At 35.1% G+C, this 21,788-nt stretch overlaps 1 protein-coding gene across 2 annotated transcripts; it reads right to left on the reverse strand.

Moving 5' to 3' along the window:
- Positions 1 to 464: 464 nt before the first annotated feature.
- On the reverse strand, positions 465 to 17,277 carry LOC122023947 (clp protease adapter protein ClpF, chloroplastic-like). Of its 2 annotated transcripts, none has more exons than XM_042582395.1 (10): positions 17,140 to 17,277; positions 11,599 to 11,973; positions 11,125 to 11,184; positions 10,962 to 11,053; positions 10,009 to 10,087; positions 9,792 to 9,885; positions 5,098 to 5,210; positions 1,806 to 1,851; positions 1,021 to 1,061; positions 465 to 944 (listed from the first exon to the last, which is right to left on the reverse strand). In XM_042582395.1, the coding sequence occupies exons 2-10, from the start codon at positions 11,923 to 11,925 to the stop codon at positions 789 to 791; spliced, it is 1,008 nt and encodes a 335-aa protein (XP_042438329.1). In that variant the 5' UTR covers positions 11,926 to 11,973; positions 17,140 to 17,277; the 3' UTR covers positions 465 to 788. The 2 variants fall into 2 exon arrangements, with proteins under 2 accessions (XP_042438329.1, XP_042438330.1); XM_042582396.1 differs by having other exon boundaries at positions 867 to 939.
- Positions 17,278 to 21,788: the final 4,511 nt, after the last annotated feature.

Raw genomic sequence — 21,788 nt, forward strand, 5'->3', positions numbered from 1 at the left:
AATCACTTTCCATTAGAATTGAAGTTGAAAACAATTCAGATTTCAAAATTACAGACAAGAGTAAAGATGCGTGAAAACGAAAAATAACAAATATAACCTTAGATAAAAACCATTCAAAAACAAATATATAAATGGTCAAAACCGCCGGCTAACAATCAAATTCAAAACAAAAGAAAGAAAATAATAATAATAAACTAGCTATTCACGATTAATTTGAAACTGAAATCGTAACCAGTCAGTCACTACACAGGACGATTACAACTTCAGCCCATTTAACCTGTTCAACCATTAACTGATCATTGACCCAGTTACAAATCCGTGCTGAATCCAAATCTGGACTGTGGTCAGGTCTAATTATAAGACTCAGTAAATTAAAAAATAAAAAGATAAAGTTCCAAAAACGTAGACATGAATCACTCCTACCCTGTAAATGGGTGATTCATGTCCTGTTCAGTCTCATTAACTGAACAAAAATCGCATAATTATTTTTCATCCTTTATAAGACGGTACAAGGATTGTAAGTTTATAATAATTACAATTCATTCGGATGTCAATATCCATCGCCGAGCTGCGGTAATCCCACTTAGTTGGGATGCAAATATTTACATATCAAATATCTTCCTCCTACAACTTTCAAGCACCAGATGGAAGGAAAATGATGCTGAGCAACACCAGCAGATCCATAATATGATCTCGTACAGTAAAAACCATGTAGTTGCAACCAGCCGCGAGGCCGCCACTAAGAATCGCTTCGTATCAGACTTTCTGAGCAAAAACCATACAACTTTTCACAAATTGCTATCGCGGTCTTCGTCAGAATTGTCCACAGGAACTTCATGTCGTGGCCTATTATATTTTTCACGGAGTTGCTTTATAGGAATGAAGTCGCCTGCTGTGTCGATTCCGTAGAACAGGAAGGAAGCATATGGATGATCAAATCTGTCCTGCAAGTCCATGGACCCAGTAAAGTAAACCAGAAGGCTAACAAGTATCGTTGCCAGGAAAGGGACTTGCATTTACCTTGTTTGGCTGTTCATTGGCTACAAGATTCTCTTCCGCAACTGCAGCAAAAAAGACAACTATCATAACAGATACAACAAATCTGTTTGTAATACAAACGTATCTAGCTCTAACTCACTCATGTCTATCATACAGGTCATGTATAAAGAGTGACAAGGCATAACAAGAATGAACTAAAGTTACTCCGGCAATTCACCTTTTACAACTTAATAGCAAACTATTGCTAAAGCAAAGTAGAGAACTTGTTTCGTCTAGGAACATTAGCTTCTACGAGAAAAAAAAATCCCAAATTTTGCAGGAGTTACCAATCTTTTAAGGGCGTATTCTTTTAAGAGATTAGCAAGCATATGTTGGAACATAAGGTCCTATATTTTCACCCAAGTAAACCAAGTGGATGGCAATTTTTTAGTATTCATGGAATGACTACCTAACTCAATTGAGTTTGGGGTATCCCAAGGACATTAAATTTGTTTAGAGTAAGAATAGAACAATAGATAGTTGTGACGGGTGTTGGGCAAATAATGAGTATTGTGTCTGCAAAATGCATGGGTACCGAACATTAGATGCCTTAAGCGGGGTAACCAAGCCAACCATTGCTATCCCTACAAGAACTAACATTTTCATAAGTAATTAGTAGAGCGCAAATCACTACACAAGTTCCTAAGTTTAGACAAATTTAATTGAATGCGACAGAAATTGTGGTACAAATTTGAGCTAGATAATTGCATCAATTTTCTCCCATGATGCCACACTAGCGACTTATCACCTAAAGAATGAATACTTACCATATGCAACAAGAAGGTTCGGATCTGCATGTACATCAACCAAGATCTGCATTAGAAAAAAAACAATGTAATTAAGGAAAAATCAGGTATATGCTAAAAGTCATTACATCTACTCCTCCAAAAACATAATGTTTGAGGATATAAGTGCTCAAACAAGTGATGTGGTGAATGATGAAAATTTAAGGACCTTGGAATAGCATAATTTGCTTGAGGGAAGCAAGGCTATTTTCACTCTTGGCATAATTGAAGTGATACCAAGTACAATTTCACCCATAAGTTTAAATCAAAATAATGTTATGAGATAAATGCTTCTTTTTTGAACTTGAAGAGGGCGCGTCCAAGGCCCCTTTATCAAACAAACAGACAAACAAACAAACAAAAAGACGGTTTTTCTTATGAAGTTCAAAAAGGTCTTTGCCCTTGATGGAATATTCAACCAAGAATCTCACTGGCAGCCAAATCTTGACCAAAATGTTTTATCACATATGCACATGCGCGACCAAATTTTGTCCTTTTGACAAAACATATGGTACAAGGGATCCTATTTTAACTTTTGCAAATATGGTCGACACTATTCCAATGTCAAAAAATTATATGCAAGTGTTAGAAATATCATTAAGAGTGCATAATAATGCCGATATATAAGAATAAAAGTCAATAACCACCACGTCTTTCATGAAACCTGAATTAGAGCCATAAAGGTTTCTGATGACTTCAGTATGCATAATTTTAATGTTTTTAATTTTTTTTGCACTACATATGTACAAAATTATGTTTTCATCAAAGTGTTCTATGTGACTAAGATATTAATTGCTTTTCACATATAATTGCCAATGTACTTTGATTTTTCATATATTTTATATTTTCATGAGAAAGACAATTCATATATTCCACTATTGGTTATAGTTTTTGCCTAAATTTTTTTAACTTAATTTCATGTATATTTATGTGCATTTTAATTGCTTAAGAATAATGCATGTACTATGTAAATTTTTGGGAAAAAAATGATCTTACTAGTGTATGGCTATTGCAATCATTATGTATTTTTAACAAAATTTTAGTAGAATATATTAAAAATAGTAAAAAATAAATAAATAAATTATTTTTCTTAAATTAATCAAAATATAATTTTATTTAATCAAAAGTGTCATGCTGAACCCTAGCCTTTTTTAGGCTCAAATGAAAGATGAGAGAATACACACACGATTGCTCAATCTCTTCCAAAGTAACAAAAGTCAAAACACAACAAAAAAATCTTCAGTGATGTTAAACATTAAATTTATCCTATTTAAATTTTTTGCATTAAATTATTTTAAAAACTTGTTACGTAACTAATTGCGCTAAATCAAATTAATATTTTAAGTTTTAGGGTCAAGTGGAAGTGGGCATGGTGATTATGATCAAGTCGGAACAAACCACACTATTTGGATTTAATTTTTGTCCATTTAAACCTCAACCAAATTTATATATAGATGATAGTTCGCTTTAATTGTATTTAATTAAATTAGTGATATTTTTTATAAGGTTATGAAGTATTTGATTTCCATCTTTTCTCTCTCCACACACTCCTACCTTAATCCCTCTCGCCCATTGCCACAACACCAACCCACTACCTACAACCCATCATGGTCATATTCCTCTCAGGTACCTTCTCCCTCGATCTCTCTCTCGTCTTCCTCTCTCTTCCTCTTTGTTCTTGATGTGCATCACCACTCCCATGTCCATGTTGAAGCATCACGTGTGGCGATCAACATGCAGGATGATAACTTCTACCTATGTCAACCAATATGGCTCAAGACTTCAGACTGTTGAACTACTTTTCATTGTGTCCTTCAATGGAAAGAGAGAAAATTTTAAAACTATATTCCTATAAGAAAGGAAAAATATAAATAAAAAGTAATTTTTAAGCTCTAATTTATACTTCATTCCATGTGAAAGTGAGTTTCCGCCTAAATAAGATAAAAGCAACATAGTGAAAAGGTAGGGAAAGATTTCTCCACTCTTTCTTTTTCTCCCATCAAAGGAAATGGAGGGAAAGTGTAGCTAGTAAAATCTTTATCACCTTATTTCCTTCTTGATTTTCTTCTCATTGGGAAACACAGCATTAGGCATGCAATATAGGTCGAAGTTAGCTCCTCAGAGTTGGCAAATCGTGTGTAACAACAGTTGTAAATTTGCCACAAAAAAAGGCATTTCAAAAAATATTATGCTAAAATAAAATTTCTATTCCTCAATTCAGTAATCTATTGCAACACATAGCAACAATTAATCTTATGATAATGAAATATAAAAAAATAGAAAGTGAAGATATCTTAGAACTTTATTGGAATGATAAGATCAAATGGCAATGACAAATATTAATGGCTACTAGTGAATTTGCAATTATGGGGAATAAATCCAATTTAAATATGATTATTAAAAATATCCATCATCCAGCAATATTATAAAGTCAATATGACGCCCCCCAGGGTGTAGCGCAAACAATGGACGCATGACATCTCTGACGTAATGGCCTGGAGTCGATTCTCAAGAACTGACAACCTAGGGTTTATCCCACCATGCGCCTAACGTTTGTGTGTATCTGCATTTACCTCTCTCTATATTCGTGGGACGGCACTAGGGGGGCCATTAATATAATGGATCTACATTTTTTTTTAATAAAGTCAATATGGCACTTGTTTATTTATAATTTAGTATGTTTAAAAAGAGCCTCTAATTCTTGGTTGGAATGACATCAGAGAAAAACTATTGAACACAAAATCCAAAGGTAGGCGCCATTGAGTTTCTAATGCTTGATAGGGTATTCTAAAATGGGGGAACTGAACTCAAAATTCTTGGTTACAAGGGGCCTGATCTGGTTATCTGAACCTTTTCTTTTCCTACGATAACGTGCAGGCAATACCAGGGTAAGGGAATAATTCAAATGATCAAGTCATCTCTTACACGGACAGAACTTTAGCATATGTTGAAGGAATATAATTATATAAACACTAGAAGACTTCTTGACTAAATATACTTGGTATGACAGAAGCAATCACATCTAACATGATATAGAAAGATATGAGCCTGACAATGTCTTGGTTGAACTTGTAATAGGATCTCAACTGGTTGATATGACCTAATGGATTGTCAATTCCTTAGCTAATTTAGAATTGCCAGTTGATTTAAATAATCATTTCAACAAGATGAGCCAAGTCTAGGTCATCAAATATATATATATATATATCCTATGGATGTTCCAACTTTATCTGCAGACACTTTTAGTTAGGTTCACCACCAAAATAAACCTAACCTGATAAAAAGGTTGATTAGGCCCTCTGATCAATTTGTCAACATTGGCAACCTCCATCCATGAATTTGATTCACAGCATACAGGATCCATGCCACAAATTACTGCTAGATAACCTGAAATAAATCAATTAAAAGAATGACCTGTATCAAACAACATATTATTTACAAACAAGAATAGCTAATGCAATGTGATCTCTAAGGAAAAGTGTCGAAGAACATATGATAACTCAGTTCTCAGATATTCAGCTATTCTAGTGGGCATAAAACAAGCAGCATAGTCCCACTTAGTTCTTTACAAATACCCAGATCGCTAAGTTAAAATAAACCACTTTATCCCAAAATACTAATAACCCAAAAGATTTACCAAAATTGGAATCTTCCTAACTCCTATATGAATCACTGACTCCGCAAATAAACCACTAAAAATCTTGTCAAAAGAACACACAATTTTTTATTTTTTATTGCCAAAATAAAAATAATAATAATAATAATAAAATAAATAAATAAATAAATAAGTAAAAAACACACAATTGAAGAAGCTTCATTTAGAATTAGTATAAATATAAAAAATAATAATACTAATAATAATTAAAATCAACAACCATACCAATCATATTCCTATCATGCAAATATTATATACCAATAATAATCAAATTAAATTAATTATTTTTTTATTAGAATGATGACTATTTTATTTGATCTCCCTCTACAAAACACACCTTCCATTATATGGAAGATTTAATTTTTTAACTATAGATTTTAACCATGTCTATGTCAATTCTGGTCCATTTTCTCTCATTTTGTTATCTATTAGAGTTGCACCTAATAGCTCTTAAATACATCTTACTATATATTTTCTAGTAACTTAACACCACACATCCATCATAACATTTTAATCTCTATTAAATCAACTTTTAGGATGTACTACTTCTTAACAGCCCAACATTCCGATCCATAAAGTATGGTGGGTACCTTAATCTTATATATTAAAAAAAAAATCTTTTAGCTTATGGGGGCATGATGTTCACATAATACAATTGATATTTCTCCATTTCAACCATCTATTATTTTCTATATTAATGATATCTTCATCAATATTCTCATTGTTGAATAGTTTCATCAATATTCAGTGACTAGAATCTATATAAACTCCAAAACAATTTTAGTTACAGTTTTGAGTCTATCCACCTCACCAAGGCTTATTTATCCCCAAACCTCTTGATGTGGCCGAGCAAACTTGGAGAGCCCATAATTTATGGCCCAGGATGAACCACAGGATGAGTCTACCAGCCAAATCGAAGCTCATTCTAGCTCCGAACATTTTTATCCTTTTTTGTCATTATTGTTATTATTTTTCAGGTCGAAAGTTTATGGGTATTTTCATCTTTCGCAGGGTTGGGGTTTGAGTCTATTTAAACGTTTGTTTAGTTGTCTTTTTTGGGATGGTTTTGAATCTATAATATTTTCGTCCGCCATTTGGGCTTCAAGTTTTGGATGTCTATTTCCTGGTATTCTTCTGTCGAATTAACAAGTTTTAGAAGATTATTTTCGGTATTCGTGTGCAAATCAACGGAATTGATAGCTTCTGCTACATCAGTTATATCAGAGCCAAGTTTATCTTGTAGAATCATGCCACCGAGAAAATAGCAAGGCGTCAACAACGCTTTTGATCGTGATATGGAGTAGTGGTTTCGAGAGATGATTGACAGACGGTTAACCTAGTTGTGGAGAGGATGGCGGCGATGTTGGGAACCTTGAATAGAGGAACTCTTTTCCAATGCAATAACAATCACCAGATAAGCTCGGAGGAGGAAGAAAACATTTTTGACGAGACAGCTCCCTGTAGGCGTCCCAGAGAATCTGATAATTTTGCTTCCGACTTTGGTCTCTGACCGCAAGATGAGTCTGTCCGCATGTCCACCTCCAAAACTGAGGCGGAAGGACTACGAGGAGGATCCTACTTTGCGGGATCCTCTGGAAGCACAGTAAGGTCCGGACGGAATCCAACCTCGACGAACGAACTCTTCGTCAACAACAGCGGAGTGGAAATCTTAACAATTATGTCTTCGTTGGTGTCTTGGGATTGTCGAATTCGTCTTCTCGTGGTCGCTCCACTACTTCTTCATCGCTAACATCCTTGGATGCCATATTTGATGACCTCGCATATTCCACTACAAAGACCTCATCAACTATGCCTCTCTATGATAATCCGATATATAATAACGATATATTTGATGGGGCTCCGTGCATGAAGAACTCATCATCGGCAAAGTATGAGGATGCTTTTTCTTCCATCTTGCCTGGATCCAATGTTTGCGGATCTTCTTCAAAAGCAAATGCCAGAGTCTAAGAAGATGAGATTTTTAGATGATTTCCAAACTAAAGGCTCTGGTTATTATGGATTAGGTACGGAACCCATAACTTTCGCTATGTCAATTGGTATTATCCCCCGAAGACTTATCAAATGAATTGTCTCCCTTACGTGAGATCGAATATCATATTGATTTGGAGCCAAGAGTGAGAGGCCAAACAAACAGAATAAGCTCATGTGAGCATGAGGAATTGTTTGTACAATTGATTCCTTTCCACGGTGATCCTTTCGATGACGATGTAGCCAACAATTTATAGGCGAATTTTCTCTTCCTTAGGAAGAATGATGCAAGACGACAAAGCAAACTTGTAGAGCCTATAATTTATGAGCAGGGATGAACCACGGGATGGTCTACCAGCCGAATCAAAGCTCATTTTGGCTACGAACATTTTTATCCTTTTTTTGTTATTATTTTTATTATTTTTTGAGTTTAGGGTTTAGGGGTATTTTCATCTTTCACAGGGTTAGGGTTTGAGTCTATTTAAACATATGTTTAGTTGTTTTTTTTTGGATAGTTTTATATCAACAATATTTTTTGCAACGGTTTGCGCCATTCTTTTCCCAAAGCTTCGAGTTTTGGATACCTATTTCCTTATATTCTTTTGTCGAATCAATAGGTTTTAAAAGATTACTTCCAGTTTTCATGCACGAACCAACGGAATCATTTTCCGCTATATCCTTCCGCTACATCACCTCTCAAACACTTCACAAGCGTTAGATTTCAAGTTTTATGAATTCTAGAAAGTATTGTTAGTACAAATTGATATTGCTAGAGGAGAATGTAGGATTAAAGGTAAGTAAAATTCAAGATTGAATTTTTTTCCTTCTCATGGTTAACGACCTTCATTAGTTACATTAGTTAGTATTACAATTTTTTCCCCTAAACAAGTGGTTTAGTAGTTGGATTTTTGGCACTGTACTTTGTTAAAATACACTTAGTATCATAGAAATTTAAGGTTGGAATCTTGATTCTTAGAAGTGGAGTTACAAGTCATTATATCTTGATCTTTTACTATAAAAGTACTTTAATCAATTACAATTAGTATCAAGTAAGCTCATGGACTAAGCATTGATATTACCTCTTAAGGGAGAGAAATTAAAACCATTCTAAAAATGTCAAAAATTTTAGTATTTTTTATGTATGTCAGAGGGAGAAATGAGAAGGTTAAGTTAGGAATAGAAGTCAAGGTTAGCCGAAAGTTAGAATTAACCCAAGAAAATGGAGTTAATTGATAACTTAAATGTTCTTCTAGAACTCATGTTGAAAATTAGAACCTTCTTAAATTGATAACTTAAATGTTCTTCTAGAACTCATGTTGAAAATTAGAACCTTCTTAAATTGATAATTCAAATGTTCTTCTATAACTCAAGTTGAAAATTAGAACTTTCTTAAATTGAAACTCAATTGTTCTTCTAAAACTCGAGTTGAAAAGTAGATTAAAATGTTTTTGGAATATATTGAAATTATTGCTAAACATGAAAATCAGTTTTTAATATGACCTAACTTAAACGAGTTATCAAATATCAAAAAGGGAAAGATTGTGATGCAATCATATTCTTAAGCATGTAAATTTGATGCCTGAGGAAAGTTAAAAATTAGTATTATATTGTGATTACTGATATAATGTGTAAAGCATGCAGATGCAAAGTATTTGACATATATTGTAGATTCAATAAAAGAAGTCTAAGTAGATTGAGGATTGAATACTTGGAAGTTTAAGCAAGTTAAGGTCAGGGTGACTAGCTGCTTAACACATTAAACTCCCATCAAGTTAAGGATGACTTGGTGGATGAGAAAATCCCAAAGACAATGCCTCATGGCACATAAGACCACGAAGTAAGGCTTCTTGGCACATGAAGCTTGATATTGGAATCCTTTTGGTAGGTATCTTTGAGTGAATTTAAGAGTCAAGTGCACTTGTAAAAAATAATTATCGATGGAATTAGACTTAGCTTTGGACTCTATCTGTGGACTGAGTTGATTATCCAGTCAATTGTGGTTTTTGGACCAGTCAGATCAATTAAGAAATACACAATATGTTTCTGTGCATCTCGCGTCTCTGTTTGCAGGACAATCAAATAACTAATATAACAAGTGCTCAATCAATTTAAGCCAGACCCTTTTCCATGAAATAATTATTCTGAAGTTATCCATAAACCAGATGGAACATAAACCTACAAGTGCTCAATCAATTTATTGACTACAATGTTCCTGACATTGCATTCCATGTATCTATAGAAACTAACCAACTATTTTTTCTCTGAAAGAAATATGCTTGCATTGTAGAATAAACTGAAATGCTAGTGAGAGGATAAATACTAACCAAACTTTTTATGTCGTACTTTCTGTCCAAGACGAAATGCATATTGTATGTTCTCAAAAGCAAGGGCTTTTGCTGATGCAGCTAGAGTTTCAGCCTGCAATGAGAATTATAGATGCAAGTAAGGCTCCTAGGACAAGGATGCATGAATGTGCAGGTGTAGAATTAGAAGAGTTTAGAAATAAGAACCAAAATAGCAAGTGAAGGAACACCTACATACCTCAAATTTTGATATCTCATCACGTAACTCAGAAGCAGCAGAATAATTTTCATTCTCAACAGCTTTCTGAAGTTCAGCACTGAACATTATAAACAAATATCAAAAATAATGTAATTTTAAAAAATAGCTACCAATGTGAATCACTTTGACAACTTAAACACAGGATGAAAAAGTCAAGGTATAACTCTATGGCACACCAAATAGTGCTGCAAAGCAATATATGATACAACGCAACACATCAAAATTTATTTATTCTATTTAACCATGCCAGTCAGCACCAGCAAACCATCACATCCTACTCACCAACTGGCAGACAAAATGGGTCAAGACAAGTGGAACAAGGGTTTTCTTTAACTTATGAGCGTTCTACAAACATCTTCTAGAAACAAGAGAACTCGGAACAGTTTCACCTCTATGACTGCTGAAATAGCTCTGCGCTACTCGCAAACTCCTATGAAGGGGCTTCTTCAAGCTCTAGGACAACACACTACAAGCTCTAGGAATAAACGATGCAATTCAAAAGGAACGTGACTACTCAAAACAACTTTGTTAGGATCGCACAATTTTTGATATAATTCCTAAAGGTTTTCTTTAGCCCATAAATAGATCTACAAGTAGTGCACAAGCTCCGAGAATATTTTCTTTAGCTAGTGAATAACTCCAAAGGGTCCAATCCTACCTATCACATGTATTCTTTTACCTTTTTCTGTTATCTCCTTTATCTCTTCCCAGCAATTCACCACTGCACCATGTGATAGCACTACAACACAGTACAGAAACTTCCCACTCCATCCGACCACCTGAACTCTAGCTCGGGAAAAAAAAAGGTCAGCCTGTGCACGAAGCTCCCGCCAACTCTAGCTAAAAACAAAAGATATTTCTAGTTGTTGAATGTACCTGGTGCATTTAAAGCCACTAAACTACTCTATATGGAGAAAACCATAGAAACTCACCGAAGTTGTAATAGATATATGGCTTTGTCTTGAGCTTCACTCTTTGATGAACCCCGTTTGGCATCCCTTTTTTTAGTTATTTCTGCTTCAACCTATTACAAGTAGGAAATCAGCATCTTGACCTTAAATGTAATTTACATCAAAACATATAAGAGCTATCTACCTCATCAAGTTTGTTCCTTAATTGCTGAGCTGCTTCATATTGTTCCATGTTTAGGGCATACTGCAAACATACATTCCCAAAGAAAGTAGGAGAGGTCTTTCAAAGAGAGAATGAAATAGAAATGGCATGTTATGGTTGATCTTCAACGAAACACAAGTGAAAATGGAAATGACAAAGTATTAAAGATCAGCCTGGCACACAAGAATCCAGACAATGCGTGGTATATTAATGATCAATCAGTGAAAGTTATATGATGAAGGAAAAGCAGTTGCTTCCATGGCAAGTGACACCAGAGAACAAATACCCAGTTTGCAAAGGACAAAACACAAAAGTTGTTACACTCTGAAATGATGTAATGGCTGCATTTCATCAAATAATTTAAAACTCTCTTTAAGGTATTGTGATGCTCAACTACCTTAAGATATCAGACAACATAATGAGAATTGCAGGAAGAAAAGTAACAACAAAGGATACCTGGATCTGAGTTTCCAAGTCCAACTGGAAGAAGAAAATGACAATATCCTCATTGGCAGCCTCACTGAGCTCTATATTGACATCCATTCCTTTATCGTTGCCCATGAATGGCCATGTGGCTTTGATCCTGGAACTCATTCTTCCACTGTTGGATTTGGCAGGGTATAACCTCAGTAGGTCCTGACGCCATAGAGATGGCCCTGGAATCATAGAGTTGATTTGATTCTTACAGAGGACTCGTACATCACTATGAGCCATAATGAGAGCTCCATAACTCCCCCCATTTGCATAGGTTGTCAAGCTGTTGCTTATGCATACACCTGGCATCTTTTGGGTGGCTCCTTATTACTATCTTCCAAAGTTTTACTAACAAATCTGAGATCCTCAAACAAGATGATGTAAGTTCGTGTTCATTACATCCACAGAACAATGATGAACAATAACATAACATGGAAACTGCAACATGTTAAATACAAAAAAGGTAACACAACTTAATTGTTATGTGGGAACAAATTATTTTTCATCTAATATTTCCAATTGTTGTAGTCATGACAGTAAATAAAGAGTTCCATAAGCCCACACTAGCATAAAAAAGTTTGTGGTCTGAATGATTAGCCATCGCATTAAGACAATATACAAAGTGAAATGAATAATTAAATTCTACATTGACAGGGTATAAGCTCAATAGATGCTGACAAATTCCTCTAATATTTTGCCAAAGCATTATCTAATTCTTTATTTCTACGCAAGGAGACCATAATAAATTTGTTAACATAATTTAAAAAATTGACCTAGACAGTTGCCTAACTGCTTTTGGCCAGGGACCACTTCGCCAAGGTGGTAGGTAGGCCCTAGTAAGCAGATGTTTTAGGTGGACCATGCAATCCGCCTGAGTTGTTCATCTAGGCTTGGGGGAAAGTGTATTATTTTTTTTAAGTTTTAGATCCAAAAACCATCTCAAAATCTTTTAATTTCATGTTCAACATCCCCATCACCCGTGCATAATATTTCTAGCAACATTAGAAGTCTCTCTCTACCCAATATTGGCCATTTTCATCCATTTTGAGGACATTTTTTTGTCATATTTTCTTTTGTCTTCTCTAGAATTGTTCTTTCATTTCCTTCATCTTATATTTTTTTTAAAAAAAAACAGTATTTACTTTCAACGCTAGAATTTTTTCCTAGATTTATGTCTAATTTTCTCTTGTTTGACCATTATACTCTTCAAGATCCTCCTCCTCACAATAAGGTACCTCCATCCTCTTCTTCATCATTTTTTTGTACTTTTTTAATCTTATCTTCTTAAGCAACTAGTATTTTTTACCTATTACTTTGAATCCATTTAAAAATCTTTTATAATTCTAAAATTAAGTGTATGACTCTATTTTAATAATATTTTTAAAGTTGGCAACCTAGGCCCCTCCCTAGCCGGCCTACCACCTAGGTGCTAAGCAATGGGCTGACCGCCTACTACCCTATAACTATCTTATTTATTAATTGATTCTAAGACCACTGAAGTTGGAGGAGATTAGGAAAATAATAAACTTTAAGTTATGATCTCCTCTTTGGAATAAACCTAAATGATTGTATCATTTGTAAATTTTGATACTAAAGGATTGGATTGGTCTCTAGATTACTAATAGGAAAGATTCTTAACTTTATTCTTTGCCCTTAAGAAAATTATCTAGAAAAAGGATGGGAAATAAGATAGACAAAAGGGGTGAGAGAGGATTTTTCTTGTTTTAAACATAATTTTTTATATGAATAATGTATTCATGTAACTTATCATAAAGATAATATAGCATTATTTTATATTCTTAAAGATAGTATCCTATCATCCAACATGCAAATTTATTTTCTCTAATTCATTCTTGCATCATTTAATGCATATATTTATTAGAGTGAGTCAAGAGCTAGTAATTTTTATTATACAAATAAAAAATAAGAATATATTTTCAAAATATAAAATAACGCTATAATTTTTTTTAAAAAAAACACTTGAATACATTATCAATATAAGAACAGCTTTTTACCGAACCTAGTAGATAAGTTTCTAAAATACCCAAATCACGTATCATAGTTTCAAAATTACCAAATCATGTACCCACTTCCCGTTTTACCCTCGTCCTCAAATCAATTCGACTGGAAAAAAAAAACTGATTATTTTTCCAGTCGAATTGATTTCTTTCTGTGTGTTTGAAAAAATTCATTAGTCGGTTTCGGCCAAAACCAGTTGATGGACCTAGAGACCTTAAAATAACATGAAATCAATTCCTATTTGTTCGTCTAGTTCTCCTGATTGTAAAAATGCTATCAAATATCAATTTGACCCAATATATCGAGAGCAATGATTTTTTAAACAAGAATATATCTGAAAAACTAATTCGTGTTTAAAAAATCGCTGCTCTTAATATATGCGGTGAAATTGATGTTTGATAGCATTTTTATAATCAGGAGAACTAGACGAACACATAGAAACTGATTTCTATGTGTTCGTCTAGTTCTCCTGATTATAAAAATGCTATCAAACATCAATTTCACCGCATATATTAAGAGCAGTGATTTTTTAAACATGAATATGTCTGAAAAATTAATTTATATTCAAAAAATCACTGCTCTCAATATATTAGGTCAAATCAATGTTTGAGGGCATGGATATAATCATAAGAACTAGAAAAACTCACAGGATATAGTTTCACTTCATTCCAAGCTCTCTAGGTCATCAACTAATTTTAGCCGAACAAACCTATATTGATTTTATTTAAGTTCATTCAGCTATAGTTTCAAAAAAATTATTACTCTCAATATATTGCGTCAAATTGATATTTGATAGTATTTTTACAATCAAGAGAACTAGATAAGCACATAGGAACTGGTTTTATATCATTCCGCGATCTCTAGGTCCATCAGCCGATTTCGGATGGTACTGGCTGATGGACTTAGAGACCTTTTAATGATATGAAATCAGTTCATATGTATTCATCTAGTCTTCCTGATTGTAAAAATACTATCAAATATCTATTTGAAGCAATATATTGAGAGCAGTGATTTTTGAACAATAATATATCCGAAAAACTAATTCATGTTCAAAAAATCACTACTCCATAATCGGGTCAAATTGATGTTTGATAACATTTTTACAATCAGGAGAACTAGACGAATATATAGGAACTGATTTCATATCATTTTGAGGTCTTTAGATCCATCAATCGGTTTTGGTCGAAACCGGCTGATGAATTTTTCAAACAAAATGAAATCGATTTAACTGGAAAAAAAATCAGTCGACTGATTTGTTTTTCCAATCGAATTGATTTGAGGACGAGGGTAAAACAGTAAGTGGATATGTGATTTGATAATTTTGAAATTATGATACGTGATTTGAGTATTTTGGAAACTTATCTACTGGGTTCGGTAAAAAGCTGATATAAGAAAGTTACAAAGAAAAGGTTTAAACAAGAAAACCTTTCCCACCCCTTCAGTCTAACCTATTTATTGCTGGCCTTTTTGAGGGGCAAGTAATAAAGCTATAAGCCTAGCTTTTGTATGAACATCTGTTTTGAAATATTTTGAAATGAGAATCACTTTGGTCAAATGTTTGCATTTTATATTTATATATATGTCAATGCAGTTGTCTATTTAATTTATATTATAGATAACATGGTGTGTGGTGCCACACAGAAGATCATGTTCTCGATTCCTTATAAATTATAAATAGTACTCACAACCAAGATAGATTGGGATAAACCATTGGAATGGTTATAGTGTAATTTGGTAATAGTCTGTCTTGACTATGAAATTACACTAGTACACTATGTGTGTATTGAGTAGGACCGTTTGAGGTTGTTTGATTTGTAATTGTACTGACTACATAAAAGAACAGAATCTCTGTTATTATGGATGTGTGTCCTCTTAATTCCTATATAATAACAAACACGTATACTTAGTATTTATTTCTTTAACTTATAAATGAGTGAGATTTATTCGTTAAATCAATAGGCCCGATGAGTTGGGAAATAGTACTGTTTATATGTTGTATTGTTGATTATAAAAGGAATCTGTGTCCTAATTATTTAGGCTGATGATGTCCCTTTGAGGAACTCATAAGGATTATCATGTAAACCCTGCAGGTGGACTTAGTCCGGCATGATAATAAAGTTGAGTGGTACTGCTCTTGGAATCAGATGTTAATCAATTGAGTTGTCAATAACTCAATTAATTAACGGGCATACGATATCTTAAACACAGGGAGATTAACGCACTCATGATAAAAAGGAGCTCATATTGTAATACGGGATTGGTGTGGTAGTTCAATAATAACCCTTTAGTGGTATGGGTTATTATTGATGGACTTGAGTTGAGTGTTCGGGCCGAACACAGAAAGCCCAAGCCTATCAGGAGACTTAAACCAATTCCTCCTCTAGGTCCCTGTTGTAGCTTCTATATAAAGTCTCGCATCCATCCATCTATGAGTTGTTTTTGGTTAATCCTCCTTGCTAAGGTCGGCGCCACCTTCATCCCTTGCTAGGGCTGGCGCCACCTCCACCTCCTTGCTAGGGTCGGCGCCACCTCCACCTTGCTAGGGTCGGCAGCTCCTCCACCTTGCTAGGGCCGGCGGCTCCTCCACCTTACTAGGGTCGTCGGCTCCTCCTCCTTGCTAGGGCCGACGGCTCTTGCTTTCCTTGGTGTGCGGCGGCATGGAAAAAAAGAAGAAGAGAAGAAGACACCTCATCCTAGAGCTTCTCTTGATGGTCGGGGGTTTGGAAATAAAGAAGGAAAGGTGTTTGTTATCTTGGTAGATCGTCGCCCACACGATGTCCAAGAAGAGGAGAGGAATACAACAGAAGATCAAGAGGTCTTTAGCTACAAAGGAAAGGTACAATTAATTCTTTGATTCCGCTGCGTAATTAATTTAGTTTTCTTTGTATCGATTTTGAATACCAACACAAGAGGCCAGCGATCTTGTACTTCGATCAAGGTGTGCTTTGATCCGTCAAGAACTTGCTTGATTGATCAAAACATGTCTGATCGAACATGCGGGTTGCTAGGAAAAGTTCTGTACTTATACAATTTTTGTATAAGAAAATTGAAACAGAACGAAATTCCAGCGCCTTCAACAAAGAAAAGGTTTAAACAAGAAAACCTCTCCCACCCCTTCAGTCTAACCTATTTATTGCTGGCCTTTTTGAGGGGCAAGTAATAAAGGTAAGCAACTTTCATATTAGCAAACTAAAGTCCAGTCCAGTTCAGTCCAGTCCTTTAGTATTGGGATTCATAGACGATGCAATCATAGTTCAGGCCAAAGAGGAGGTCATAACTGAAAAGCTTACTATTTCCCTAATCTTCTCCAATTTTTGTGGTCTTAGAATCAACCAACAAATAGATCTATTCTGGTCTACTTGGAACAATGCTTTGGAAAGACATTAGAAGAATTTGAGTATCTACTGAGGCTATACCCTGCCGAATAATTACTATCTAAACTCTTCGTAAACAATCGAATTATCCTAAATAGGAGATCTTATCAAAATCAACTGACTCTCCTACCGATGTGAACCGGCTCCGGCTTTTCCAGCGTTGACTGGCGAGGCGGCGGCGGCCCGGTGGCAGAATGCTCGTTCGCCTTCTGCTTGCTCGCTTGCTGCTCGAGAGAAAGGAAAGGACGGCTCCGAGCTTGCCTCAGTTTGGGATAATTTGAGGTGGGTCCCACCTGAGAATATTAAAAAAAAATTAAAAAAACAAATGTAGTCCACAAATTAGAGAACTCATTTAAAAATAAATTAATATTAAAAAGATTTATGGCTAAATTATAATTTAAAAATTAAAAAAAAGATAATATTTAAAAATATATATTATAAATTTTAAACATTATTATATGAATTTAAAGTTATAAATTATGAATTTGTAAAATCATAAAATATAATTTTTATAAGACTGAAAGAAAAAATAAATTTTAAAAAAAATGAGATGTAAAAAAAAAAAGTAGTCTGGTGCACAAAGCTCCCGTTATACTGGGTCTCAAGGAAGGATCTATTGTATGTAATTTTATCCTATTTTTTTTAAGAAGTTATTTCCAAGATTCGAATATTACGTGATAATAATTTTATCATTGTATGCATCAAATGAGATGTAAATTTTAGAAAAATATAAATTTTAAGCCCAGCATAATATTAGTTTTATGTGATTATTTTGATCAAATCATTAGTCAATTTATTTTAATCACATCTAGTAGATGAAAAAAAATTTACCTGATGATGTAGTAATTTTGACTTGAACCATTTTATATTGATTCGGCCAATTGGAAAACATATTGACACTTTAATTTTCTCGAAAATATATCTATCTATTTAAATTTAAAATTTTACTCAAAATAAGAGGGTTTAAATATTTTGACATGATATTTAGAACTAACATTACTTTGATTGTATTGTAAAAAAAATACGATTTATGTTTTTTTATAATTCTTTTATCTAGCTTTGAACCGATTAATTTTTCTATTATGGTTTTACGAAGCCCAAGTAGCGGGCAGCTATATGGATATCCTATCATTACACCGTAGCCGAGGACATAATTTATATTTCTTTAATCAATAGACATGAACCTTTAATGCCAAATATTATTACAAAAAAATTGTGAAAAATAAAATAGTCTCAAAAATCTCTAGATAAGTATATATTTTCTAATTGGCACCATATGTTCAACTTATATTATGTAATCCTAAAATGATCAATTCGGTTCTATAAAAGTTTTTCACTGACCACTAAGGTAAATTAGGAAGCACTTATAGCAGGCGGGCGCTATTAGCCCAGCGTTCTTAGGTCAACCGTTCAGTAAAAAAAATTCATCCATTAATTCGCCGAAGCTGAGACTTGATTAATTCTTAGATGTTTGGAAAACTGAGAATGCACCATTGCACAGGGCCTCTTGATAAGTATACATTGGACCAAAAGGTGAAGTCGTCACCTTAGCAGACCCCTCTAAGACGGTCTCATACTCTCTAGAATGAGGTAAATCAAGAAGGGTATTTATCCTAATGCAATGGCTCCGGATAAGTATACATGAATGGATCACTAATAATGGATGTTCAAGACATATTATTATAAGAGCAAATTTACCATCTTAAGATATAGTTGTTGAGGTACAACATCCTTTAGAAATAATAGTAAACTAATCAAGGATTATGGACTATAGACTGATAGCTTGTTGCACTATTGTGTACAAGATCATCTCTAAAATCTTGGCGAGTAGGCTGCATGAGTTGATTGTTAGTTGGTATTAATAATTGAATTTTAATTTTGATGAATGACAAATGACTAAAGTTAGATTTTGTATGATCTAATACCTTTACCAAGTGTACAAGAATTGATGGGTCTAAAGGATCTAACATCAGGCTGAAACTTGGTTAGGTCTGAGGACTGATAACTAGCATAAAGTCTAGATAGGTCAAGGTGTGATCCGATATCTGGCAGAAAGTCCAGCTGGATCTACGGGACCTGACAACTAGTTGAAGTTCAGTTGGGTCTGCGTACCTGACAACTGATAGGAAGGCCTAGTGGGTCATAAGAGACAAGTCAAGTGACTGCAAATTATGGTAAGTAAAGATAAGTCACTTGAGAAGAATAATCGAGTGAGAACGAGTCCTAGAGGAATTCTAGGTGCTAGTTCAGCTTAGAATCATTTTGAAAATCTAAGCTGAGACCATGACTATATCCTGATCTTGGTAAAACATAATCTAATTAATAATCATATAATTTTATATTGTGCTAACTCTATTTTACAAATAATACTTGGTTGTACTAATCTTGTGATGCAGAAAATCAGATGGTTGAAAAAGGGCTGCAGGTGACGGGATACAAAATTATTTAGAAAACTAGACAATAAACACTTAGATACAAAGACTAGAAATTAGAGAACACACATGAGAGGATGATTAAACAACTAGGCAAGCAAACACACACAACACAAATAAAGTAGCAACGGCATTTGAGCCCATGTCTCCTGCATGACGTTACGGCGCCTAGCTACTCAAATATGTTGCTCATTAATTCAGTGATTTTGCTCTTTGCTTCTTCAACAATTGTATCTTTTACTGCAGATCGGAATTGCTCATGAGTTTCTTCAACAATGTTTTGGCGTTGCTCTGCCATGAATGAGCGTTGGTTATGAATTCTCAATCTGTGTAGCTCGTCTGCGACTTCCTTCATGGTTGGCCTTTCCTCTCCCTTCGACTTTAAGCACTGCTTAACAACTCACCCCATCATCATTTACCCTCTTGGTTGTCGTGATTTACCTCCCTCGTGATGGCCTGAGATCGGGTGTGGCGGGGGCGTTGGGACGAGCGATTTCGCCTTTTTGCCACTTGAATAATTTCCATATCAGCTTCCAATTTCACTTGATCGTCCAAGATATCTGAAACCCTTTTCTGATTCTCCACCATAGCAAAAGTTGTTGGCAAAAAGTTGAATGGAAACACGACGTATGGGTTTCAGTCCCACAAAGAAAGCGAAGCTTTTCGGCTGATTCAAAACAAAGGGGGTGAGAATCCAGGGCCCGGATGACATCAACCTGAGGGATCTTTTTGTGAACTCCATTGCTCGTAAAACATTGGTCAGGATACAATATGTCCGCAAAAGGCAACTTGTTGACCAGCATGCAAGTCAAGGCCAAAGTTACCAGCTTGCTTGCACACCACGTTGTGGCTTGCATGGCATGCATACAAGCCACAACGTGGCTTGCTTGTTGGCAAGCATGCAAGCCAACTTGTTGGCAAGCACGTAAGCAACCAGCCACGTTGAACAGAGAAGGTCTATAAAAGACCGTTGAGAGGAATGAAGAGGACACAGAAAGAGCTCAAGTGAGCTTTGTGTTGTGTGAGAAGAACACGCTTCCATTCCTCCTTGAATCCACATGTTTTCTTCTCTTCTATTGTGCACTTCTTTTGCTCAACAGAAATAGTGATAGCTTTCAGATATAGTTTAGATCGTCACGACAACCAGTGCTCGGTTGTACTCGTGATCTTGTCGTTTTTCTCCTGGGAAACAGACGTCCAACTAATCCTTTGAGCACCGCGGAGGGGCCGAATCTGTTTTAAGGAGACAACGCTCTGCTGGACTCGGCATCCACTCTGATTCGTGTTACAACTCTCGACATCCTGTCAGCAACTCTCAGTAGCAACTTGGCGTCGTTTGACAACTCACGGTGTCTGCGACTCACCTACTCACCGCGTGGATCGGCTCGCTAGAGTCGACAGTTGAGATTATCTGCTCAAGCCTACTTGATTGTAAGTCCTTGTGCCTCTGATACGCATTCAGAAGCGTGAAACAGAACTTCTGAAACGATCACACAGATTGTAACGGATTCACACCCAACAAAAGTCTGCACCAAAATCCTTTGTTCTTCGTTTCCTTCGTAATAAATAGTCTTCTTACCCGTAAATAGCTCTAATAGAACCACTCCAAAGTTATAAACATCACTTTTATAGGTTATGTCATCAGGTACTATGTGGCAAAAAAAAGACGAAATCGCTCGCCCCCAGCATCCCCGCCGCACCCGACCCAAGGTCATCACGAGGGAGGTAAAATGTCATCAGGTACTCTGGATCAATATAACCATGACTGAATTGTACTGATGCAGCAAATTGTCTTTCACCTTTGAGATTAATCAACTTTGAAGTTTCAAAGTCTGAAATTTTTGCTACGTTATCCACATCTACCTTATACACAACTCCGTTTTCTCCTCTCCCAATAATGTTTTTGTCATCAAACTGATGTGTCGCCTTCTGTAATTCTTTACTTCCAAATATATTAAATTTTTCGTTGTGGTCTCTTTCTAGCTTCCTCTTTTCCTCCGATTCACGGCCTCCATCTTTTTCACGGCCTCCATCTTTTTCTAGCTTCATCTTTTCCTCCAATTCATGGCCTCCATGCATCTTTTCCTAGCTTCATCATTTCCTCTAATTCATGGCCTCCATGTTGCTTGAAATATTCCATTCTCTTAAATTCAATTTGTCTTCTTTGATAGACTGTTCCGAGACCCAGTGCGGATAATAGCAAAAAGATTACACCACTGCAAGTACCTGCAAGGTCATACATACATTAATTGCATCTTAATTATGTTATGAGTTTTTAAATTTTAAGGGAGCATGGGTGTGTTCGTGTTAGCTTACTTAGGGCATGCATGCGTAGAGGCTATGGAAA

Source organism: Zingiber officinale, chromosome 9B (assembly GCF_018446385.1).
Source record: "Zingiber officinale cultivar Zhangliang chromosome 9B, Zo_v1.1, whole genome shotgun sequence".
NCBI lineage: Eukaryota > Viridiplantae > Streptophyta > Magnoliopsida > Zingiberales > Zingiberaceae > Zingiber > Zingiber officinale.

Excerpts from the sequence above, each read along its gene's own strand:
- LOC122023947 (XM_042582395.1), bottom strand. The coding sequence starts at position 11,925 with ATGCCAGGTGTATGCATAAGCAACAGCTTGACAACCTATGCAAATGGG. Across the intron at positions 10,088-10,961 it reads ATATATCTATTACAACTTCG|TGCTGAACTTCAGAAAGCTG; the intron begins GTGAGTTTCTAT and ends TATAATGTTCAG. Across the intron at positions 1,062-1,805 it reads GAACCTTCTTGTTGCATATG|TTGCGGAAGAGAATCTTGTA; the intron begins GTAAGTATTCAT and ends TTTTTGCTGCAG.